The sequence below is a fragment of the Rhipicephalus microplus genome, unplaced genomic scaffold, assembly GCF_043290135.1.
Source record: "Rhipicephalus microplus isolate Deutch F79 unplaced genomic scaffold, USDA_Rmic scaffold_13, whole genome shotgun sequence".
Taxonomy (NCBI): Eukaryota; Metazoa; Arthropoda; class Arachnida; order Ixodida; family Ixodidae; genus Rhipicephalus; species Rhipicephalus microplus.
The window spans coordinates 34,421,158-34,448,090 of NW_027464586.1; the positions used below are offsets into that span (position 1 = coordinate 34,421,158).

Consider the following 26,933-nt stretch of genomic DNA (forward strand, 5'->3'; position numbering starts at 1 on the left):
CTGGTATGTGTTATGCGCACTCAAAATTTGTAAACGTCTGCTTTTGCTGCGCTAGCGTGGGTACCGCCATTTTTGTTTACTCAAATCGGCAATGGGGTCTGTGTCCGGCAACATGCCTGGCCACACTGCAGCAGGCAATGGCAAATGATCGTGCTGCGATAGCAAATGATCACGCGGGCTTCACAACCACCGTGCAAGCATCACACACGGATTGCGCTTTGGCCTCACCAGACGAAGATTTGGACGAAGGCGCACTTCACAGCAAGAGTGGTAGCAGTGCAGTGCTTCTATCCCTGACCAACGCCTGGGGGGAACTTCGAGCTATCGACACCGACATCCCAGATGAACTCGCCGTTGATGCTTTCATTCACGCCGATGTCGACGTGGTCATGTACGAGGAAAAGACCGACGAGGCCATTATCGAAAGCGTGCGCGAAGCTGACGACACCGAGGACCAAGAAAAGACGCACGCAGAGAAACCCAACCCACGGGTTGTTTTGGATGCGCTGGACACCCTTCGCTCCTTCTTCAAAGCACATGATGACGACGCAGCAATGGACCACTTTTTCCAGTGCGAAGGGAGAGCTTTGAAGTTGTTGCATGGCAAGGGTCGGCAAAGTAAGTTGACCTACTTATGGCAATAAATTATTTTTCTGCTGGCCGTATCACTGTTTTTATATCTCATCTTCGCGGCAACGAAATTCTCGCGAAAACGAAATTTTTCGGATTCCCCAGCAATTTCGTTATTGCGGGTTTCGACTGTAATAAAAATAGTAATAGATAAATTATTTATGTAACATTTCATCTGGCGAGATTTCATTGCGACATGTGAAAGGAAATTTCATAGTGTTATTGCGCACATTACAAGTGCTTTATGCAACAGATAGTCGAATGTGCAATAATCTCCGCGTTGTTGATATATGTGTTGAAGGCCTGTGCACCATTAAGGCAGCTGTCGAATGGGGTTCTTGACGTACGCTGTAAGGGCTAACATGCTTAACTTAAAAGAAATTTTCAACCCACACTGTTTATTTAGGTGTACACCTCAAGCACGTAGTGCTTCCTCTCGCGCCAGCAGGTTGTCAGAATTCAGAGCTTGATTTTGCGATTGAAAAGTGAATGCACCATAATTATTGCCCATATTAGATTGGAAAATATTGATGATAATCCACCTTTTTACTCAATGGTCTCGCTGATGTATGTGTAAATGTGGCAATGGCAGGAACTCTAATCATGCTGTAGCCAAGAAAAAAAAAAGTGATGCTGAATATTTTGTATTAGTCTATAAAGCAGTTATCGATTGATAATATTCCATTAGTTGCTAATGTGAAGTCATTGCTGGCAGCGATATGCTTTTATTTTTCCTCCAGGAAAGAGAAAACTGGTGTTCACTTGTGGTGCCATCGTATACAGTGTTACACCTTCAATCCTCTCACAGCTCAGGCAAGAGTGTAGGATGAAAATCTAGGTGAATTAAACACTTGATACATGTAGCATTTTATTTTCACCAGCAAAGTGTTTAAGCTTCGTTTCCAGCCTGTCCGACGGCCACTCCGAACTCTGAACACATGTGTCAAGTTAAGTGGAAAGAAAGTATAGACATATGATTGTTACTTGAATGACGAGTTGATAGACTGTTTTTATTATTGTCCCTGTATAGCACAGCAAAAAGGGAAAAAGTAAACTGAGGAAGAGGTAAAGGAAAGGATTCGGGGTAGACCACCAGCACCATTGCTTCCACAGTCTTCTCTTGTGTGCCAGTTAAATCTGCCTTTTCTTTCCTTAGCTCAGCAATAAAATTTGTTTATATAATAATGCTATATAATTCTCATTTCTTCTCACAGTGCTAAAGCGCCCGAAGTGGTCTAGTTTGTATATGTTACAAAGGGAAGCGACAATAAAATGCATCATGGAACTAGAATAGCATTCTGTTGATAAGCCTGCCGTTTTTTTATTTTAAACTGTTCACCGTATAGGTAGGTTTGTTTCATGGAATCGGTCGTTGTCATCTTATGAGTCTTCAGTCACCAGAGCCCCCTCTAGTTTACCTGCCCTAATAAGAAGACTAGTGTATTTGCAAAGTACCAGAGCTTTTGCGAAAAACAATAAAGAGTTTAAGTGGCTTTTGCCACACTAAATGCTCATATTAAATTATTCAACACAGATGGTAGGGTTACGTTCTTGGTGCTGAGGTGTACGTGACGAACTACTTACTGGAGCAACAGCTGAGTTTTAGTGCCAGAAAGCAACACAGTAACACAATATTTACTTACGGCATTTTTTGAATTATGGTATACAACAGCATAAATCACTCCCAACATGTTTTTTTTTTCAGTTAGCTTATCACTTTTAATACATCTCAGCAACCAGGTTCTACATTTATCAACAGAAACGTTCTCTCTTTACACTTTTGTGAAGCCCCCTAGAGACGTACAGACTGACAAAAATATTGCCCAGCGTTGTGCATTTAGATGGCTTTTGTTTTCTTTCCGTTTGTGCCTGTGTTTTTACTATTATAAGCGAGCGTCACCATGTGTATTGGGAGAACGATCACTACCGTGTAGGGGGACCCGTGAAAGACACACTATGCAACAACCTTTCCTCGCTGGTCACCCCACTGGCAAAAAATAGTTCAAGCCAGCCAAGTGCATTGTCATCCCATATGTGCCTGGCGCCACTGAAGAGCTCTCCGCGATTCTCGGAAAATCAAGATTCGACTGGTTCGCAAGCCTGCTTCGATGCTCACCTGCTTACTACCACGGCCAAAGGAAGAAGCAACGCTAGCGAGTAGTCTGCAAGTTGCTGTGTTCAGAGTGTCCAGCCAGCTACGTAGGCAAAAGCGAATGTTTTCGTTCAGAAAGCCCGTGGAGTGGCCGAAAGGCTTGGACTGGCGTTCATGACGTGGGAGTCAGCCGCTGAGCGCTAACGTGCGTCTTGCCGGGCAGCAATAAACTTTCGCGCTCACTTGTTAAGATTACACCAACTTAAGAACGACGTCAGGAAGGCTGAAGTGCAATGCAGTGCTTTCGCAGAGCCCTTGAGCAGCCCCACCATATGATCGATATGTACGGCTTTTCTGTTCTAGAAACAGAGAGGAATTTCGGAAGGAAGTCCTTGCGCGAATCCTGGTACATTTAAAATACGCCAACAAACTTGAACGGCTCTTTAGGAACAATCTCCTCAGTATATGTTCAGGGCTTTTGAAACGTGTCGGAAATGGAAAGCCGCAGCTTTGGCAAAACAAGACACGGAGATGCTTTTGTGACAAACACAGACAGATCCTGTGGAAGTTACCAAGTTGCTCTTGACACCCGAGGCCCTCTACGAACTTCCAAACTTCTTAAATTTTCTTTCGAGCCCAACAGATGTCAGTCAAAATGCTTACATTTAAGCTTATAGAATTCACTCTCCACAAATTAGCGACCCCCAAAAGAAAAGCAAAAATAAATAAAAAAAACATTCTATGTAGGGCTGAATATTAAAATGCTGCTTGTACTGTGCAGGTCATGGAGCTTGGTGACCATGACTTTCACAATCGATTTCTATAAACGTCGTATATATATATATATATATATATATATATATATATCTCTGTGTGTGTGTGTGTGAGAGCAGATTTATACTATGTGTAATTGAATTGCTGCTTTGATCTGCGTTCGTGCCATCATCAATCATGGAGCGTGCTTGTCTTGGCAGTTGATACTACGAAGAAATGATTGAAGGAATTCAAGCAATCCCACCTGGGTTCTTGTAATTGGCTAACTTTGGCAAGAGTGGTCGATGTGAAGGCATGGAGATACTTTTGTATCACCCGAAAAGCTAAAGCATTACAAAAAATCTGGTGGGGGTCAGAACCCCCTCATCCAAATATAGTTACCATCCTGAACGTCACCAAAGTGCACGTTAAAGGCCTTGAGACATCTACTAGAGCACTGTGTGCTTAGTAAAACTCTTAGTGCACACAAAATATCCTAGGTGTTAAGGTGTCATCACTCAGCGTGGAAATGCAGTTTATCTAAACCATGTATCCTTCTTTTACCGATATTGTCCAAGTTCCGTCCCTCTGAGGCTATGCTTCTAGATCATGGTGCAGTGTATAATACTGTGCAAACACTTGTACTCGAGCAAATATAGGAATGAGAAAGGCAGTGATGTCGTCATTCGTATATTTTTATGAGCTTTTCTGTTCTCGGAGTTTTATAGCTGCCACCACAAACCGAATCACAGTTACCCGATTTGTAGTACTAATTGAGTCATGTAAAATATTCTAAAAATATTGAGACTGTAAAATATTCCGAGAAAAGTGAAATATTTGTCATTGATGGAGTGGTTGCCTATAGCAAGAAGCATACCTGCAAAATACGACACAGTGCATTTGTAATCAAACATTATCTGCTAATTTATATTATGATATATTTTGTAATGTGTCTAAAAATATAAACATCTTTAGATACTTATTGTGTGCTCTTAAGGAATCAATAAGGAAAAAGTTTTTTTAAAAAATAACACGAACACCTAATAGAATGTGTGAAACGTAAGTGCATGACCTGGTTCAAATGTACAAAATTATGCTGTGCAAATCTGCAAACTTTACCTGCAAACAAATGCAGATGTCAAGATCATAACAATACAGGCACATATATGCATGCACAATATAAAGCTATATTCATTGTGGAGATATTCAAAACAAAGATAAAAAAAAATTACATTTCAAGTGCTTTTGTTTTTTGTCCTTATCAAGCCTCAACAACAATTTTTATGGTGTGAGAAAGATCCTATCACCGTTTCGGGACCATAAATTAATAAAGCTACATCTTTCAGTTCTCTCAAGCATAATACCATGGTAGTGCTATGAACACCTCATTACTATCAAAATTAACTACAGCTGCGAAAATAGTGCAGACCTCTGGCCAAGGCAGGAGTGTGTGGATGCATGTGTTTATGTACATGCACACATACAAACTACACGCATGAACATAATGAAGTATGGTTAAACACCTGCTCCCCCCTCCCCTTCTAGAAAAAAGTTCGTATATTGCACTGCCCCACACAAATTGAAAAAAAAAAAAAAAACAACCTATAAAGAAACACGAACATTCACATATAAGCAGACGCTTACGGCAACGACATAAGTACCAATATGATAAAAGAAAGTGTCATCAGCAATACTCATTATCGTAGTAGCCTAGGCTACGTAACAGTTTATTACGTGCTTCTAAACGGTTCCACAACCACCATATGCCTCAAGAAAAGGAAGAAAATCAGTTTCAGTTTCAGTTTTATTGAGCATTTTCTTCACAGAGTTGCAAAAAAGAAAACACAAGGATAAGAGCAAAAAGCTGCTATGTTAGCAGCTTGACGAGGCTCCTACCTCTTTTCAATTGGCATTACAAAATCCGCAGAGCACAAACATGAAAAAACAATTTGACGTCGATTTTCAAAACTTCAAGAAATTAGGAAATAAAAAGAAAATGCATCAAAGTTACATCAGTTTCAGGTTTACATAAAATAAGCAAACCACAAAGAGAGAAAAACAATAAATAAAACAAGAAAACAGCGTACGGTCAGTCATGAAACAATGCACACGTTGCTAAACGGCTACCAAAGTATTACAAAATGATTATACGACGTTTACAACACTGGGAATGCGAAAAGCACAAGTTTTGATGCACAAGGGAAGTACTGACGAGTGAAATGTTGCATGTTTTGCTCGTAAAAAAAAGCAACGAAAAAAATGTCAAAGAAAGCAAACATCATACGATGCCATGTTACACACAAGCACTATTATAGGGTGTTTCTTGATGGGTAGTGCACTCAGTAAGCGTTAGAATCTTTTAATTTGGATTCGCGGGACTTTCTTAATAATAAAGAAGTAGAACGAAAACAAAATAATAAGGCTTAACGTATATTCTTTGTTGTTTCAGTTCTGCGGACAATATCGTGCTTTTTAGTAATGCAAGCAATGATTTACGGAAAAAAAATCTGGAGATGTAAAAGAAAGACATGTTAAAGTATGATTAAAGAGAGGCCCGAAGAAAACAATGATAATGTTAGGCGGCCTGGCAAAACACAGAATTAAGGGTACTAACAGTAAAGCCACCTATCCCCCTATGTTTCTTGCATTCACCAAAAAATAAGGTCATGTTTATTCGCAATTAAATGTTAATCATTTATAACACATGACCGGCAATCACAATGCCGATAAGCTTCAAGCATAAATTCAAAATATTTCAGTAATAACTTAGGGGCCTAAAACACGAATAAACTACTGCATGCGGCCTGAAAAACATCACGAGGCTTGAGTGGTACGACAAGATCCAATAAATTATACATATAGAGAGGGTAGACAGGCCCATACGCACGCATTGCTCATCTCACGATATTATTGTAATGAAATAAATCATGTAGGAAAACCTCTCCCGTGTGCTTGTTTCATCGGTTAAAACACGAGTGAATAGAAAATCCAAGCACACCATAGAAAGAGAATACACAAAAAAGAATGTTCAATAGCAAATGTGCAGTAAAACCAGAACCGAAATATGATGAGACGTAGAGCAGCCAACATAAGGCCTTATATGAAGTGAGCAAGTCCAAAATGGAAGCACTAGGTCACTGGCTGCATGCTGTGGTTATCTCTGCCGAAAGCAGTGCCGGAATCCTGCCGCATATCCGACTTGGACACGATTTTGACTCCTCCACACTTGTCCACACACCGGCACTTCAGCAAGAAAAACCTGCTCCTGCAGTAATGATTATTCCTCCATCAAGCAGACTACTGAGCAGAAAAAAAAAGGGGGGAGGGGGTGGACTTTGCAGACAGAAAAATGTTCATTCTTTCTCGTTGGGAGCTCGGCTGAGCCTCCGACCATGGTTGGTGTCCATCTTACCCCCCCTCCCCCAGTGTGTCGTTTGTGTGCATGTGGTTTGAGGAAGGCGTTCGTGGAATTTTTATTGTGTGGGCGACGACGCCAGAGGACCATGCTGCCTCCGCAGTCCGCCTACCTCGAGACGAAACCCTTGCTCGCGTTCAACGAGATAACAAAAAACTTTTTTCTGTCAAGATAAGTATTCCCCTCCCACACCCTGGCTTGAGTAGGGCACCGGGCAGTCACCATTGCACTATTACAAGCCCATGCGTATAGTAAGATTGGATGTGATATGAATTTCCAAGTATTGTATGAGGTTACTTGATCTCAAGGGCGAATATTTAAGTAGTATACCCGAGAAGAATTAGGTGACCTCAATATATGCTTAACTTCACATATGGAAATATTTAGTTCCATTAGCCACAAACTGCACCAGTTAGATATATTTAAATCGCAATTTAGACGAATATTATAGCCGACTGAAGTAATTTCTGTGAAAGTATCGCAATCATCAGCAAAAAAGTGGATACTAGAAGTAACTTGATAGGCTAGGCCAATAATATATATTAAAAACAACAAAGGACCAAGGACCAACTCTTGTGCCGCTCCTGAGATAACATGGCACATTTATGAATTGTAGCCGTTAGCGGTAACATACTGTAAGCAATTAGAAAGGAAGCATTTGACCTACTTTAATAGGTTAATGTCAAGATTTAAGTTCCATAACTTGTGGGTGAGAAGTCTATGACACACTTTATCGAATGCTTTTGCAAAATCTAAAACAAATGCAGTCAGCAGATGATAAACGATCAAGAATTAGATAAGTGAAAGGTACGAGTTAAGTCTCACATGATTATGATTTCCAAAAACCATGTTGTGAAGGCAAAAAGAAGCTGTTATTTTCAAGAAAATTGAGGATGTTTCTGATTACGAAGTATTGTATAGTAGTTAGAAGCAGGTGCTGGTAAGAGAAATGGGGCGATAGTTCGTTGTTAAGCTTTTCTAACCTGATTTGAGAAGTGGAACTACCTCCCCTACCTTTCACTAATAAGGTAAAGTACTGGTGTGGAGTGATAGGCTCGATAGAGCTGTAGCCTGTAGTAAAAATTGCACATGCAAAATACAATGTAGCTTGTTTGTTATAAGAAATTATGTTCTATATCTGTATTATGATCTATTTCCACAATGTGCCTAACAAATGCAAAGATTGTTAGACATTCATTGTGCACACATTTGAAATGAATGTACGAAAAATCAAACAGAAAAGCCACCAAAAAATGTGTCCAATCCATATACATATCCCCGTACAAATATAAAAAAAATATGGCACGCACAAATTTACAAATATACCTACAAACAGATTTGAATGCCAAGATCATAACACTAGGTAGGCACATATGTTCAAGCACAATATTCAGTAATAATGCAGTTTGTCTACATTCAAACAAAAGATAAAAAATTGCAGCATATCCACGGGGTGGATGATGGAGAGTGGGGCGAAGCATCCATCCGTGTATTCGTTCTTGCTTCCGTCCGTCCATGCGTCCATCTATGCGTCCACCCATGTGTCTATCCGCCCGTCCGTGCGTGCATCTGTACGTGCGTCCGCACGTCCATCCATGCGTCCGTCCATGCGCTCGTCCATGCATCCACCCTGCGTCCATCCGTTCGTGCAGCCATCCGTGCATCCGTCCATGCATCTGTCTGTGTGTCCATTCGTCCATCTAGTCAACACTCCAAGTACAACAATCTCGCATCTTTTCATTATATATTCCGCATATAGAAGCACCGCCATGCAGCAGACATTCCAAGGACTAAACGAGAGGTGGCACACGCACACTTTCTTATGGCTGGCACTTCGTGTCTACTTCCCACCTTTAACCACCTCGTGTTCATGGTATATACTAGTTTACTGTATTCATGGCACTGCGGCCCAACGCCCGCTAAACCTTTCTGAAACAAAGGAGGTTACGTCCAGCAAGTATAACGTAGCAACCTTTTCTTGTCAGATACTGCTTAATGTACATGCAAATGGCTGCTAATGGGGAATGAAAAACAGAAGAATTTGGCTTTTAGTTAGCGCAAACGCTGCGATTTTTTTATTGTTCAACAACGCACAGGAGAAATCTCCCACCGACACCCCCTTGGAGGTCAAAGCGTAAGACATGTTACGTACTACAAGGGACGAACGGGTGCCGCTTTAAGGAGCTTCGCCCCTAAAAATAAAGTATTCACAAGTACTTTAATTTCTTGTCCTTATCAAGCCCCAGAAACAATTTTCTCTTCATGAGATAGAGCCCATCACAGACCAAACATTATCACTGCAGTAGCTTCTTTCAGTTCTTCAAAGCATAAAAGCATAGGAATGCTCAATTTGGGCATCTTAATAGTGTCGAAACTCACTTCAGCTGCAAAAATCGCACAGACCCCTGGCGTAGGCAGTGCTGGGGTAAGGGGAGGGGGGAGGGGGCTTGTGTACACGTGCACATGCAAAGAGATGTACCAGCATGCATAGGGAACGGTAAAGCCTCCACTCAAAAGAAGTTTCTGGCTACGCTGCTGGCACAGCGAACAAACAAAAAAGAAACCAATAAATAAATATGAATCATTGGGAACTGAATGCTTAAGGTAGCTACAATATGAAGAAAGCTTCATGAACATTACTTGTGTTTTTAGAAGCCTAGGCTTTGTTACAGAAATTTATTATAAAAGCTTTCAAGAACATGCATAGGGAACGGTAAAGCCTCTACTCGAAAGACGTTTCTGGCTATGCTGCTGGCACAGCGAACAAACAAAAAAGAAACCAATAAATGAATATGAACCATTGGGAACTAAATGCTTAAGGCAGCTACAATATGAAGAAAGCTTCATGAACATTACTTGTGTTTTTAGAAGCTTAGGCTTTATTACATTAATTTATTATAAAAGCTTTCAAGAACTTGAGCGAACACTTGGACACCACGTGAAATGAGATTGTACATTTGTCAGGAAATTCGAATATTTTTTTTTTTTCAAAAAAAGACACTCAGGTATAATCGCCCACGTGTAGTCACTGGTCAAGTGATTATCCCAGGAGATAGTGGCATGCCCAGTCACTCGTACGTTCGCAAGTTTTGCGCTGCTGTCCTATTCTTGTGCCTACAGTAAATGGGTTGAAAGTCGCCATGTGAACAAAACAATATCAACAGCTGCCATCGACTTCCTGTGCTTGTTGTTCGAAACTTTCAGATTACACCACAAAGTGGTTTCAAACAACGGAATGGCATTCGTGTCAGCCAAAATACAGAAATCCTACGAGTGACAACTGCATTAAAGTGGTGAAATCTGCACCGAACTACCCAGCCACAAACAGACAGGCCAAATGCTTCGTGGTAGAGCTAAAACATGCTCTTGTAAGATACTCTACGGGGTCATTACAGCGACGCATTGTACGTTTTTTTTTTGTTTTTTTTTTCAAGCAACTCACAACGGGCCAGACGGGCCAGGTACCGGAGAATCTCATGTTTTCTTGCGAGTTGCGAACACACATCTCAGCCATTCTGCCAAAACCGCCTTGAAAGGTTACACCAGATAAGGAAGACGCCTCGCATTGCCGGTAACTCCACAAAGGACAACCATTGGTCGCCCGCCAGTTTCACAGAGTGCCCGAATGGACGGCGGCCATCGTAAAAAAAAAGTTTCAGCCGGAGTTTTGGTTTGTTGAAGTTAAAGCCCCTTCATCGCGTCTTCTACCGGAAAATGCATGGAGAGGCTTTAAACCGAGCATTGCTGCTTCCAGCCAGCTGCAGGGATGCGCGCTGCCCTCCACCTCTACCTCCCCCCACGATACTTGACGCCGCGCGCCCGAGGACTGACAGGACTGTCAGGGCAAACAGTGCGTCCGCGCACTGGTTGCCTGTCCATTGTGCTCCTCGCCCTTTTTATGGCCAACAGCGCACTCGAAAGCCAGTGTTCAGACCTTTTAGACTGTGCTGTGCGCAAATGGCTTTCTTGAAAGTAATAAACTCCATTCGCTGTTACGTACGCTCTGTATTATGGCTACCGTGGACATAACACAGTGCAAATAGGGTTATTTGTTTCTAAAAAATTCAACCTCCCCGCTTTTCACCACTATATCTCTCTCTTTTAACTTACTTCTCTTGATATTTTTAATTTCTATCAATAAATTAGAGAGTTACGTAATAAAAAAGAGAAAGGGGATTTCTTTATTTGTAGATTTCTTATTTATCTTAGAGAAAAACTGCAAGTCCAGTGCTGCACTTCGGGCAGGGGTGTGTGGCGCAGTGGACGCAACAGTGTGTAGGAGGTACAGCAGTATAGATAGTGTAGAACAAAAGCGCAATGATTCAAAACGCAACAAAGAAGAGAAGCGACATGAAATTTGGTCCAAAATTGCAAGAATGGCCATAATACACTAAACAAAACAAAAACTATAAGAACAGTTTCCACTAGGTTATGTTGTTTAGGTAAAAAGTAAAAATAACTCAAATATCAACTGTAGCAAAAATAAAGTCGCCAACATTAAGAAGCGAGACATTGCAGGATCGAAGCATTGAAGAATCGTGCAGAAGTGAGGCATTGAATCTCAAGCAATCAGTCTGATCAAGATGGGTAATAAAATGAAGCGCACTGTAATATATATGAAGGTGTAGTTATGAGCCATGTGAAACAGCTTGCGCACGAAGAAACTAGTTGAGATCGACACTTTCAAGAATCTCTGGTGGCAAATTGTTCCACTCTCTGCTTGTTTGGAAAAAAAAAAAAGGTACCTGTATATAGGGGCTCAGTCACTCTTTTAAGATTGGAGGCATGCGTTTTGTAGCGCAAATTTGGTTCGATATAGTTAGTATTTTTTGTATTGCCTGTTTATTATTTTGTATGAGATAAAACAGCTTAGTTATTTTGCGATAACGTCTCCATTTCAGGGTTTCTAGTTTAGCGTCTTCCAGAAGAACTGACGAAAATGTGTTATTTTTAGGTATTGAATATGAATTTCACAGCTTCTCACTTTATTAATTCAAGTTTATTGGTGTTAGCTTGCGTGTGCGGGTCCCAGACAGTATTGGTAATAGGTGCGTTTCACATGCAGTCATTTAGGTTTGCCGGATGCTTTAGCAAGTGCCCGTCTTAGGTAGACTTGTATTTTCAAAGCCTTATATATAACACACATGTTCGTTCCATCCTAAATCGGACGTGATGACAAGACGAAGCTGCGTGTACTGCGGGACAAAGGACAAGAATTGATTGCCTAGATTGTATTGCAATTTGAATGGATCTTTTTCGCGGGTTATGGTTATTGCCATAGTTTTTCTCGCGTTAAGGGTCGTCTGTCATTTTGCACACCAATATTTAATCTTATATAAAAAGTTATTTAAAAGAACCTGGTCGCTGGAAGTGTCAACTACTTTAAAGCACTCGGGCATCTGTGTAAAGCTTCAGATTTTCTAGAATATTACGGGTGGCATTATTGATATAAACCGAAAAGAGGCCCGAGGACGGATCCCTCCACCATCCGTAATATCGTGCTTGGTGAATAATACTTGCAAATTCGAAACGTAACCTGGGATGCATGTGTTAATTAGCGCTAATTAACCAATTAGTATATATTTAAATCTACCATACAACCTGTAATACTCGAGAATGTGCTGTAAATTTAGGGGTCGATGTGGTACATACACTGGATGTTCGGAAACGTGCACTTCGTTATTTTTAACAATACTCTATTGCTGTGCTATACTACAAATATTTACCTCAACGAACTCTAAATATTGTTTCATGGGGTCATAAAAGTGCCTTCCACAAGAATCTTCTCTTTTTACGTGCACCCTATTTCAATTTTTACGTGGCACTGTAGAGTACACCATCTCAACGCTAGATGGAGCTACGAGGGCTCGACGGCTGTCGCACCCTGAACAAAACTGGCCAGCGAACTTTTTTTTACCACACAATTCTAACACGCTCTATACCATCATGAACTAGACATATGCCAGTTCCTAAATCCCAGAAAGAAATTAGATATCTTCAAGCACGTCTCCACAGTAGCGGTTCAAATGCTGTAAAACAGTTGATATTTTCAAGAGCGCCCTGCCGCGGTGGTATAGTGGCTAAGGTACTCGGCTGCTGACCCGCAAGTCGCGGGATCGAATCCCGGCTGCGGCGGCTGCATTTCCAATGGAGGCAGAAATGTTGTAGGCCCGTGTGCTCAGATTTGGGCGCCCGTTAAAGAACCCCAGGTGGCCGAAATTTCCGGAGCCCTCCACTACGGTGTCTCTCATAATCATATGGTGGTTTTGGGACGTCAAACCCCATGAATCAAATCATCAAGAGCGCCCATAGGTGCTCTGCATTATCACTTAATAAGCTAGAAAACTCGCACTATTGCAACCACGATACTGCAACCCCGACAAAAGAAAGGTTCGTACAGTAGCTACTTGAAACTGTGAAAGCAATGAGAAAATCAGAAAGGGAGAGAAGTTATTATCGTTTTGCTCTCCAAACGCATAGAGTGACTCGGAGCCCCATCACCATCATGCGGGTAAGTGCGCCTTCTGCTTGTGAGCTGGAATCCTGGGAACGCTTGACTTCATGTCGTATCTCCCAGGGAAACATTGTGAGCATCATGGCATCACAGATTCTTATGATGAGGTGTGCTTATTTAAGAATGAATAGCAAAGGGTAGTTGCATCAACATCAAAATGTTTGCAAGACATACCTCTTCATTTTCCTCTTCCTTCATGCAGCGGTTGCCACTTCAGTGTAACCATTATGAAAATCTCATGTATGCACATAGCTTGTATTAGTGTGGCACATATGAAAAAAGAAAGAGACAACACAGACATCAAGAAAAGTAGGCGCTAAACTAGATGCTGGGAGTTTAGTGCCCACCTTTGTTGGAGGTCTGTGTTCTTTTCCTTTTTTCATATTTGCTGCGCTAAACAAGCTATGTCCATAGATAACCTACTCGCCCAAGCCACAACAGTTCTGAAGCCATGTATGGACTTATATAAATATTCCAATATATGGCTACACCAAGAATTGGGCAAAGCATATTAGGTTTCTATGAATGCTCACCATATATATGAGCCATATATGACCTGGTATGCCCACTCCTGATAAACCCATATATGGAAGATGGTATATACATAGCTTTATATAGCAGTCATCTATATATGGCTGTATACATAAGCATTCATAAAAAGCTTTATATGGCTTCAAAAGGATACCTTTATAAATGGCCATGTATAGATGATTGCTATATGTGAATTCAGCTTGTGTCACTGGCTTAAGTTGTAGCTCCACAATTCATTCTACGGCTAGAAATATTGTAGCTTTACAATTCATTCTACAGCTTGACATATTGACTGTTTGTCAAAAGATCTGCAGTCCCTGTCGTCTCCAAAATGAAGGTTGTATCCTTAAAACATTCTTATTCAAGTTATTCTCATTGTTTCTCAAATTAATCTCGAAACATTATTGCTAAAATATAATTTGGCTGTTTATTTGATTAAAGTTCGTGATGAGCACATGTCACTGTTAGCTAATTTTTTCTGTAGAGACACATTGTGTTTAAACTTATTACTTATCGGTAGAGCTTTTTTATTGAGTTGAGTTTTGTAAAGAGATTGTCCACATGTTTTAGTTAAAATATTTTCTAGCGCGTCAATTGAGCAATCTTTGAGACTCGTATGAACTTATTGACTTGCTATTGACTATATGAACTGCGTGTGCATTGAATAATTTAAAGGACTTGATATTCAACCATAATGAAGTTCCATCAAAAGCAATTGGTATGCAAGCTTGTCATGTGCAAGTATTGTGACTAGGAATGCACAATAGTGAGACTGCTAAACCTGATGGCTTTAGTCTGCGCACGTAGGAACAAAGGTTATTAGTGATATTTCTTGGACACAAAAAAATTGTCTTTTAGAAGCTTTTCAGACTACCAATAATGCAATAATAATTCAATAGCGTTGAAGAGCTCATTCCGCAGAAATTCCTGTGTCGGCATCATTGGTTACAAGCAAAAAGTTATCTTGTCCGTGACTGAAAAACCGAGAAAGATGCAAATAAAATAAGCGTTAAAAATTTCCGGGTCCGAGTTAGGATAGAACCCATGTAGTTTGCATAGCAATCAGGTGTTCTATTACACAGACATGAGTCATCTTAGAAGTACAGTGAAAATAACTTGCTCTGCAGTGAAATTAACTGTTACCCTTCACAAACACACTCACCCTGCAAACAGGCTTCACAGTACAACATATAATATCGCAGTGATATTGCGTGGTACAAGCATACATTGCCATCGAGCATATAACCATAACCGTATCAGCTGTTGGGGCAAGGGGGGTGCAAAACCCCCCACACTGAGAAAAGTTAGGGGGGCTGAGCCCCCTCTCTATTTTGACAGTGGGCATCATTGGCTGCACTCTAGAAAAACAACTACGGCAAATTTTTCTTTCACCACAGTAATTAAGAATAAAGTCAAGGGTTCGATGGAAGCTAATCTGGTCGGGAAAATTCGTGAGGGAAATTAGTGAGCACCAACCAGTCGTTTAAATAAAAACAGAAATTATGTTTCTACTCCACTACGAAGGCCTTGTTCACAAATAATTAATGTTTTTTGGGGGCGTGGATAATATGGGATTGATGATGTGATGTAAGCATTAAGTGTATATTGGGGCAGATTACCTAAGTTGCGATTGAGCGTATATCGGTTGTCTGTATATAAAGGGATTCTAGATGAAGCTTCGCTGTCTACTTCTTTGCTTTTTTTATTACTCTCGTGTTATTCTAGTCGATTTCAAGGCCAGGGATACTGCGTGTTCAGCTAGTACGTTTGTTGTCACATTGTTGGTCTTCACATCATAGCTGTGCAGCGTGATTTGTTATACATAGTTGCCAGTTTCATCGATGTAGACTTTGTTATAGTCGGTGCAAGGAATCCTGTACGAGATGCCAGGGAACTATTTTTTTCGAGTTTGTCTCTCATCATCCAGCTAGTCTTAGCTTGCACGTTAGCACTTCAGCAAGTAAATGCGAAGCTCAGTTCGTAGAGCATCCAACATTTTATTCGAAGGTCGCATGTTTGGTACCGTCCCCATGGCAAGTTGTTTTTTCATCCACTTTTCTTTCATCACATTTACATTACAATTACTTCTAATAATATTTCCTATACTTTTTTGGTATATTGTCTCTCAGGTCTCATCAATATTGCTTTTAACAAACAAAACAAGCCCCTAAGTTTATCCTTTTTTCCTTCATTCATAGCGAGGGTCTTGTTGTGGCAGACATAGTGCCTTCAAGTGTTATGTGAGGGATTTTCGGTCAGCTGTCGGTTCTTAATAAGATCACGGGCTACGTGACGCAAATAGGCAAGAAATGAGTGTCCCACACTCAGTGCAATGGCACCAGGCGGCACTGACTGACACTCCCATTTTTAATACACATACATATCCAATAAAGTGGATGGAGGGATAGCCGTTGTGTTAGCTCAGTTGGTAGAGCATTGGACGCGTTATTTGAAGTTCGAAGGTGCGGTTCCTGCCAACGGCAAGTTGTCTTTTCATCCACTTTTCTTTCTTCACATTTACATTACAATTACTTATAATATCACCTGCACTGTTTTTGGCCTAATTGTGTCTCGGTTCTCAGTAATATTGTTACTAACGAAGAAAACGGGCTCTAGCTTAAGTTTACCTTTTTTTTTTTTCAGTGATACTTAACTGATGCTTTCAAATCCTTACGTCAAATTATTTCTTTATTAGTGCACTCATGAAATTCACGTTAGGTTTATGATCTGCACAGCCAAGAACTTTATACATAGCCAAATGAAATCAGAACAGCTTCAGTCATGAATTTCGGCATGAAACCTGTGAGTTTTACTAAGAATTTTTTTTTGAAGATACTCCTTCAAACATCGCACTGTGCATACTGTTATGGTAAATGGCAGCTGGAAGTACTTGTAGATATGAGTAAACAACATTTACAGAAATCTCGTGAAAGCATGTAGCCATCACAAACTTCGAATGTTCAGCCATCTTCCTCACTGATATGCAAGATAAAAATGTATTTAAACTAATATAAAATTGTATTTAAACTACTATTTCTTTAACTATGCATTCTGTGAACAATGTAAGGTGCCTGGTTGGTGTATTTTATATAGCACACCTGTATAGAATTGCCTAACCATAATAGTAGGGTTTGGGAGCTTCCATATATTATATGTGACGACAAGATTCTGCCCTTATAAAATTAAATCTCGTATATGTACTATGTTGTAATAAATACAGCCTATTGTTGCAAACCTGAAGTACATTAAAAACTCGTACAAGTTATATATTGATGCAACTGTCTCGTATACTAAGCTGAACTAATATTTTGTCTTTTAAGATTGTATTGCAACAAACATCTACACTTTATACTCTTGTTGGTGTAGATAATAAGTAGGTCACCTTTCTGCACGGATTGTCGTATTTGAAAATCCGCATATAAGTCAGTGACTGCAGCCCTTTATATTGTCAAGGGGTTCGTGACCTCGACTTGTCCAAAATGAAACTGTTTGTTTGGCCGAACTTGTGGCTGGTATACGGAAAGTCAGCTTACAGCGATACACACTGGCACTGATAGTGGCGAACAGCGAGTCGGCTGTTGATCAACTGACAAATGATGATGCAAGTTGGCATTTACACATGGGCCGTCAAATACTCCAGTGCTATCACTAGCAGCCACGTAAATTCTAGAAGACTCTAATGTCCCCGTTGTGCGTGTGTGGTGAGAGCACACTAAAATCGAAACTGAAAGAGGGAACTGGAAGTGTTGACGCAAACGAAGGCGATGAAGTGTGTACGCGAAAAGCGAGCGTGGGGCGCATGAGCCTTCGAACGTCGACTGGTAGAGGATGCATTGCCATGTTGAGGCCATCGGAGCAGCTGGGACGTGCCTGGCATTTCCTGCGGTGAGCGGTTAACTTTAAGACTGGGCCTTGCAGCGCGTTTATATGGTGAACGTGTGAGTGAGCCAGGACGGGCTGCTGGTCGATGCCAGATAATGTCCGAGAGCAACCAGCTACAGTCGGTCCGTGGTGCTGAGTCTGCTGGGGTCCAGCACAACCACATGCTGAGGGCGTGGCCTTGGCGCCACGGGTAGCACGTGTAGACTGCGGCGTGGTCTCGGCGCTAGGCGGATTCATCGTGCTTCGAAGCGTTTTCGAGCCGGACGGGTCAGCGCATCTCTCTTTCTCTCCTGCTTCAAGCGTGCGTTGACTACGCAGTTATCGGCACCGTGAGTGTCTGCTACGAATGTGAGTTACCGAACGTGTCAGGGCATGTATAGATACACGTAGGCTATGGAATAGCTAAGACTGGGGGTCAGAGGCATCGTAATCGTGTTGTACTGTTCGGCCATGTATTGAAAGTGTTTGTATTTGAGCTTGAATTGTCTTTTGCATAAATGTTTTATGATTACCAATTTATGAGGGCTGCAGACTTCTGAAATACTTGTAGTAGTCATGCTAGATCCTCTTTGTACCTCAGCCTCAGTTGACTGTAGCCTGCCCGTACTTTCCTGAAGTTGAAGCTTCTATTCTAGAATCTCCAGCTTCTGTTCTTCTGCTCTCTGCTGCTGTTCAGCATTTTATTTTGTGAACTCCCGATCCTTAGCACGTTCATCGTAGGCTTCAACACACGCTCGCTTAAACCCTTCTTTTTAGCTCCTCATCCTCCAACCCGAACTGTCAACCAAGTGCAATAAATTTTATCTATTCATGACCATGCTGTATCTGAGTATGGCTTCAGATGTTAATTAGCCATCCTGGCAGAGGCTCGCCAGTTGTAGTGGTTCTTGGGACCTCAGACACAGGCAAGTTCACGGAAAAGAAAACATTTATGCGCAACACGATTCAAGCACAAATACATGAATTTTCAATGCATGCCTGAACAGTACAACATGGTTACCATCCCTCTGACGTCCAGTTATAGTTTCCTAGCCTACTCGCATCTACACATGCCCTGACACGTTCAGTAACTATTGTTTGTAGGAGACACTCACAGCGCCGATAACTATGCAGTCAACACAAGCTTGAAGCTGGAGAAAAAAAAACACGCTGACCCGTCCAGCTTAGGAACGCTCCAAAGTACAACGAATCTGTGTAGCGCCAAGGCCACGCCCTCAGCATGGGGTTGTGCCAAACCACAGCAGACTCAGCTTCGTGAACTGGCTCTGTAGCTGGTTAGTTTCGGACATCATCTGGCCACGATCAGCAGCTCTTCCAGGCCTGGTCTGGGAGCCACCCTCTCACTGCAAAAAACACCAGGCTCGTCCCGACTGGTCCGATGGCCTCAATGTGCCAACGCGCACACTTCGTCGTCTTCGTTTGCGTCAACACTTCTGGTTCGCACTTTCAATTTCAGTTTTGGTGCGCTCTTACCACAGCGTGTAATTGCGTCGAAAGTTCTACGATTATCTCAATCATTTCTTTTTCAATCGTTATGATATTGCAAAGCAGCACTTAGACATGTGATGGGGCAATAACAAAACTTGAGGAAAGAGCGTAGGGATATATATTGTGAGAACTCACGTAATCTGGCAGCCCGGTGCTCTATGTCGAGCTAGTCGGGACACGATTTCGTAGAGCTGTTCTTAGGCGCGCGCGTTCTCCATGCTTGCATTGATGCCGTAGCTCCTATTTATTAAAGTCATTTTCGCTTTATTCTCGCCTTGTCTCTGTTTCCGAGTCTTCACACATTTGGCGTAGTTGACGAAGAACCATGCGGTGGAAGCCCAAGTTACTCGTTTATTTTGTGTGAGTTAGTGGTTCGTACCAGCGGCCCGCATCTTTGTCATTTTCCTCCGTTAAGCCTCATTCAAGCTTGCCCGCCAGTCAATCAACCACAATGCCGCTGATTAACTGGAATGAGGCCATTGTGGAAGACCTCCACGGGTTCACAGCGGACTTCATACGCCATGAACTTTCGCGCCGTAACCTGGAGACGACTGGCTTGAAGGAAGACATGATTGAACACTTGCTTTATGACATCGCCTGGAACCATGAACCGTCTGGTAGACCCGACTCAACAGCTGCGCAGTCGGTTTTAAGTACGCAAGTGCTGAGTGACCTAGTGCAGCAGTTTTTGACGTTTTCACAATGGCCGATGTTTCCCGTTCAAGTCACTACTTTGCCCAACCTTTCGGCCTCGCTGCCAACCTTTAGTGGTGATGGTGGCATTTCAGCTCACCAGTGGCTTGAAGAACTCGAGCGTACTCAAGGCTTAGCGTCATGAACACCATCTACTCTCTTAACCGTAGCGCTTGGTAAGCTCCGTGGCACTGCTGCAGATTGGAAAAGTGTGGCAGGAAACCAGGACACGTGGGGGAATTTCAAAGCTGCATTTGAGAACCAGTTTGGAGACAAACTTATGCTTTTGCAGTGGTAGCACATAGTCACCAGGCGTGTCCAGTCACCCAGTGAGAGCTTCGTTGACTGCTCTTTGGCAAAACTGCATGTAGTTTCAAGATGTCCGGTCTAATTAACAAATCCTCAGCGCATTGAATATGCCTTACAGGGTTTGCGCGATGCACACTTGGCAAGAATTATCACTGCACAATGACCACCAACTGTGAGCGCATTTCTTGCCATCGCCACCCAACTCAACCGAACTACAAAGCATGCTTCTGCTTTTCCAAGTCAGTCGTCCTTCACAGCCTCAACATCAATGTCACGAGCACCTCCCGTGCCTGTGCTGCAGATTACTATTATGAATGACATATCTTCTTCACCAATCAATCTGGCTCAGTCACCAGTTTCGTGTAGAATTTCGTCGTTACTCTTAGATGAATAAGACACTCGTTATCTTGAAATTAGTTCCCAAAATGGCACACCTGCTTATCGCCCTAGGGAAGATATAAGCAAAGCCATATGTTACAACTGTCGCCAACTGGGCTATCTTGTATCGAAGTGCCCCCATTCCTGAACCAGTGCCCCGTTACCCAGCCAGCAAACAAGTTTTCTCTCCCTGGCGTGCCTTCAACCTGCAAAATCATTCGAAGGATCTCTTGTGCAGTGCGCTGTGATTCAAGCAGACATTCCACTTATCGGCCATGTAGCCATAAATTTATATGGTGTAGTAAGTTTTGCCAGTAAATTTACTACACCATGTACTCTCGGCACAAGAAATGCCTTCGCATTTCCACACAATTTCCTTTGGGGAGGTGGGGCCGGTTTCTTGCTTTCTGTTTTTTAGGGGTGATAAAGTGTTTGTATGGCCACTCCAGTCTCTCTAAATTCCATCTACTGCAAGCACTCTCTAGATAAATCGTGAAAATATATCGAACGCCGTGGCTGTTGGCAGAACTTTGGTTTCCGCATACGCAGACGATAATCCAGCGGTTGTTGTTTGATGAGCGTGAAACAGGGCTGAGAAGATCCGCTCCAACCGTTTCGAAAGATATGAGGTTGACGTCGCAGGGTGGAGGAGACCGACTGAAGCAGTACTTGGTCCCTTGAATTGCTGGCATTTATACCAGCTGATCGCATGTATTGCCTTGCACACTAGGCCAGTAGAAGCGAGCGTATAGGCGGTGGTACGTTTGGGTGAACCCTAGGTGCCCCGCAGAGGCGTCATCATGCATAGCATGAACTACGTGTGTTCTAAAATTTCTAGGGACCGCCAAATGAAGGCGGGCATCATTAGCTGCGTATTTTTTTTTTTGTAATGCAAGCCACCTTGAGTGATGGCTTGCTTTCCAAAATCCATGGCTACCTGTCGGCTGAGTAGCTGAGTTGAAGAGATAATCCAAGTTGTGGTCATTGTTTTTTTTTTTTGCTTCTGGAAGGTGGCGAAGTCAGCAAAAGTGGTATTGCTGATGGCAGATAGAAAATCATCAAAAATAATTGTTGCCGTTACATGCAGTTGTTGGTAGCGGGAGCCTCGAGAGACTTTCAGCATCTGCATGATGACAGCCATTCTTGTAACATATTGTACTGCAAACGTAGCGGCCAATTTGCAAAGCAGCTAGAGGGGTCACGGAGACCAAACAACTCAAGTACCACCCGTATAGATAGGGACAGAACTTATAGACAGCAAGAGCTACAGCCGAGCAATGTTGTTCAGTGACGGTGCAATTCTTCTCGGCCTTGCTCAACAAACGACTAATGTAGGTGATGGCATGCTTGGGGTTATCGAAGCGCTGGATAAAGACTACACTGAGATCGATGCCACTCGATCGCATCAATGTGCATCTCTGCTGTAGCATAAGGGTGAAAATGGCACAGTGTGGGTCCAGATGACAGAAAGAACCTAAATTCACAAAACGAGGAATCAAATTTCGCTGTCAAGGTGAACTCTTTATTCTTGTACAGCAATGAAGTCAATTGGTAGGCAGTATCAGCAAACTTGGGCACAAACTGTCAAAAGTATGAGCAGACGAAGATCCAAGAAAGTTCTTAGTTCGTATTATGACTGTGGTTGTTTAAAACTGCTAACTGCAGCAGTCTTCTGAGGGTCTGGATGCACACGATGTTTGTTCACAAGATGTCCAAGTAGAAGTGAGTGTCGTTGGCTAAAGTGACATTTCTTGGAGTTTAAGGTAGGGGCAGCTTGTTCAAGGCATGTCAAAACAACCTTAAGCCAGTGATTGTGTTTAGAAAAAGTGTGACCAAATATGACAATGTCGTCAAAGTCGCATAAACAAGCTTCTTATCCTAGACGGCACAGTATTGTGCCTATAAACCTTTCAAATATTGCAGGGGTGTTGCACAAACCAAACAGCATGACATTGAATTCAAACAAGCTGTTTTGTGTGACAGAAACAATTTTTTTTTTTGTGAACAAAATGCTTGTGTATCTATCTGCCTATAGCACGACTGCAGGTCCACAGACGAGAAGTAGGATGCTGAATGAAGATAGTCGATAACATAGTCTATATGGGAAGTGGATACATCGTTTCTGTCACCGAATTCAGGGGTCTGTATTTAATGCATGACCTTCAGGACCCCTCTTTTTTTTTTTATACGAGGATAACCAGCACAGTCCACGGGCCAGAAGAACCTTTAGCCAGCATGTCTTCTACCTGTTCAGCGATTACCTTGCGCTCCGATGCGGACACACAGTATGGCTTCTGCCTTATGGGATGCGGGGACCCCGTGTTGTTCCTTTGGGGAGCCCGTGTGCTGGGAACACGAATTTTGGTAGGGCCCTAGGCGAAATCGAACAATGAAGTATGCCCTCTGAGGATGCTGACTAGGGCTTGACGCTTGTCGGAGGGTAGTGCCTTGTTTACCATATTCAGAACTAGCAGAGTCTCCAGGGACACTTGGGCTAGCTTCGTGCATGCGAGCTTTGTGCGAAGTGTCATTACTTAAAGGGACCAACAACTGGCCAGAATGTGCGATTAGATCACAGTATAAATGAAAAGAGCTTGAAATATAGCGAAATATTCCAGCGTTAACCTTGCATTGTGACTAGGATTGATATTTTTAAATCATGCTTGAAATTATCAAAAACCGTCTTGTAGCACAGCCTGCTGGAAGAGCCTTGAAGCTGGATTATGGAATATAGAGTCGATCACTTTGCTGAATTTGTTCGCGTAGTCCGATGCTGTCATGTTTGCCAGTCCTCAAAATTAGAGTATGTATATTATTATGTAGTCCCGATCTTTTCTATGCTGCCTATGCCATGAACGTAAAAGGAGCAGCACAGTGAAAAGCGGTGCTGCCGTTGCAGCCGTCTGTGGACCTAGTCAAGCTGTGGCACATGCGCGTGGAGTGCATGTGTGTGCAGTAAACCATCCAGTTCGAACACGAACTGCTCGCGCGCTTACTGTTTGTAGCATGTGAGCTAGAGCTGTGCATCGATACCGAAATCGCCAGCGGTGGTGTTTCCACCTTCGGTGACGATGCGTCAACAGCGCAGGGAGGGGAGAGGGTTCAGATCAAGCTTTCTTGGTGAGATCAAGTAATTTTTTGCAATATTTTCATGCTGTGACTGATGACGATGAAGGATTCTGCCTGATTCTTTTGTAATGAATTTGTGCATTTGAGGACCTACTCATTACACAATTAGTATTCTGTGAAACCTGGGAGTTTTTTTTTTTCTGTTCTAAAAAGCTTTATTACTCACCTTAATGAGATTCTTTTCCCAACATAAGGTGTGCCCACAGTCAGCTTGCAGAGGAAATTCAAGTACTGGCATGGCTCAGTTGTAGAATAGGGGACTGGCGCACAGGGGGCTTGGGTTGGAATTTCAATTTGGTGCTGTTTTTTTTTTATTTTGTTAGTTGATTTTCCTATTTCGCTCAACAGCGGTTACAGACAACGGCGGTTGCAACAGGCAGCTAGGGTGTTGAAAATGACCTTTGTTGTGATCCTATAACAGATTTCACTGTTATAACAATAGCGAAAAAAAAAGAGGCATGGTTTATAACTTATAAGCACTTGCAGTTGGTGGTTCGTTACTATAGATTAAAGATTGCATGACATAGTAGTGGTACTTTAAAACTTGTACTCTGCCAGGCTACATAAATGCCATAGTACAGTGAAAATTATTTCAGTGATGTACACATTAGTAAGATAAATCTGTGTTGTTGGGCACCATTACAACTGCCAACTGCATACTCTAATTTAATTGGATTACTGGATGCTCTAGCGAATGCCCTAGTCGTTTGCTCACATAGCTGCAAATTTTATTGAAGCCTGGTCAAAGCACATTTGCAAACTAAAGTGACACTGCCTCCATTCGGCCATTTCTGTGCGGCACGATGCTGTATTGTTCTTGTTCACCTTCTCTTGTTCTCTGAGACGAGCTTGGTTAGCCTCCCTGCCTTTCCTCTCTGTTTCTCTATCTTGTGGCTCATACTTACTGTGGGGGACTGGCCATGAATTGAGTGGTCTTTTAATTCTTATAGAGCTTTAGAGTAATGAAGGTTATAGAATAAAAATATTACATATTTTAGAATTACACTTTGACGCTCACTGAAATATGAAAAATATAAAGCTTTTTTATTTAGCAATAGATAATAAATAAATCAACATGCTAAATTAAAAAAATTAATAAATAACATAAAATTATAGATGTGTCGACACAGAAGGATCATAAGATAGATTAGTTTGTTAGTCTTTTGGTCCTATTTAGACACGCAAACTTTCGCACTGGCAAACCCAGAAATAGAAGCTCCAGAAGACAGAGTCACGGGCAGAAATAAATTTCTTCCAATTGCATATGAAAGACTTTCTAACTTGGATTATTGAGCTGTAGTAAATCGTTTACAGGTCTTAAAAAAATGATGTGTAGTTTCTGGCTTGCCACAGAAAGTGCACATTGGAGAAAGAGCCAGGTCAGACATGTGTTGGTAGAAATTTAGTTTTAGCACCCGACAGCACAGCCTTGTAGTTGTCACTTCTCGTTTACGTGATGGATGGCAGGGATATAATAAGTACTGATCTTCTGTGGAATTTTTCAGTGCTGTTCCTGCAAAGCTTTCCATAATGTTACGCCTGTGAAAACGTGCAGCCATCACATACGTAAGTGAATGGTGGAGAACACAGTAAAATTGGCCCACTTATTGATGACTTCGCTGAAGAACTGGCCATTTCATTTTGAGGGCAGCCATTTTCGACCAGGCATCCAAACTACATTATAACTTTTCTCAAAGCAGGGGTAATAATGCCCTAAACACTTTTATTCGGTGTGAGTCAGCGTTAACAGAAAGTACAGTGCAAAGAGACAAAGAATCCGTAATTATAACAGCCAATGTAATTTGCATGTTTAACTTTTGTAAGGCGAGTATCATTGCCAGGAACTCAGCCACGAAAACAGGTGTGAAATCAGGCAGTCGAAAGGAATAGGACGATTCCAAGTTCAGGCTAAATATACCAACACCTGACTTTTCATCACACTGCCGTGAATCTCTAGCAATAATTACGCTTGTTTTGATGCTATGCTGTATTGCTTTGTTGTCCGCAAACATGCGTAGCTTTTTCTTCCCAAGGTCACCACCTAATATTTCACTGCGCTTCAATTTTTTAAGGACGACACATTTGAGGTCTTTCAGAAACAATTTTATTTGTCTGAAGGTGACTTTAAAAAAAAAGCTTTTCACTAATGCTTGTCGATTGGATTGTTTGTTTGGTAACATTTTAATGAAAAAACAGCTCAAGAAGACAGTGTAAGCAAGGCATCACTAGCGCTGACCGAGAAAGAGGAGCAGTTTCTAGATATGTACTATAGTTCGATCAGTTGGTGGTGGTTGAAATGTATGCACAAGTGCACGATATAGTAGACAGTTTTTTATTATTTTTTTGCATGTGTATGGTATAAATTTTAAGCACATGTTGCAAGTATAATCAGTTGTGAGTTAGCGCTCTTGTGTATGCCCTTTGCATAGCTGTCTTCTCGCACTGCCTTGTTGCCAATATCACTCCTAAACTTTTGTCTCACTTTTTTTTCTCCTTGACCCAGCAGACCAGGATTATCGTAAGTTCCTTCATTTTCCTTTGCCTGTGTCAACTATCTTTTTTTTTAAATATACATTCAATAAAACACGAAAAGAAACTATTTAACGTCGAATAACCGTCTAAATTTAGAGAATTGAAGAAGGTGTTTTTGTGCAGTACGGGCTGCAGTAGAAAAATTCTGTCTCATGCTGTATTCTGTTCCCTTGAATTTACCACTACAGGAAAGGATTGCGGATTTAGTTTTGTGAAAGGTAAACTTAACTATAATAGGTCGAAGTTTGTTTTAGCTGAGTTTACCTAATGGTGTGCACAGTCAATTATCTTAGTATCTATATTAGCGTCTATATGATTGCGAGAGATGTCAATAATTAGTTGCTTTGACTGAGTGAAACTTTCTTTTGAGCTCGTTTCAGAAATAAAAAAAAATTAATTTGGGTTGTTTCAGCGCGAGCCATTTTGCGCTTCATCCAGGCGGGCTTCAATTTTATTTATTTATTTGTTTTATTTGTACATACTGCAGGCCCTAGTCGGGCCCATGCAGGAGTGGATACATAGAGGTAACATGAGGCATAATAACGCTCCACAAAAAGAAAAGAAAGTATTGATACACATAGGATCAT

The 26,933-nt window shown here is 41.8% G+C and overlaps 1 protein-coding gene across 1 annotated transcript in view; it reads left to right on the plus strand.

Annotated features, from left to right (window-relative positions):
- Window positions 1-26,933, plus strand: part of Cadps (calcium-dependent secretion activator 1) — a 721,673-nt gene that overhangs the window by 318,357 nt on the left and 376,383 nt on the right. The window contains exon 19 of the mRNA XM_075882731.1: window positions 26,096-26,104. Coding sequence (XP_075738846.1) covers window positions 26,096-26,104 — 9 coding nt within the window. The remainder of the gene's footprint in view (window positions 1-26,095; window positions 26,105-26,933) is intronic.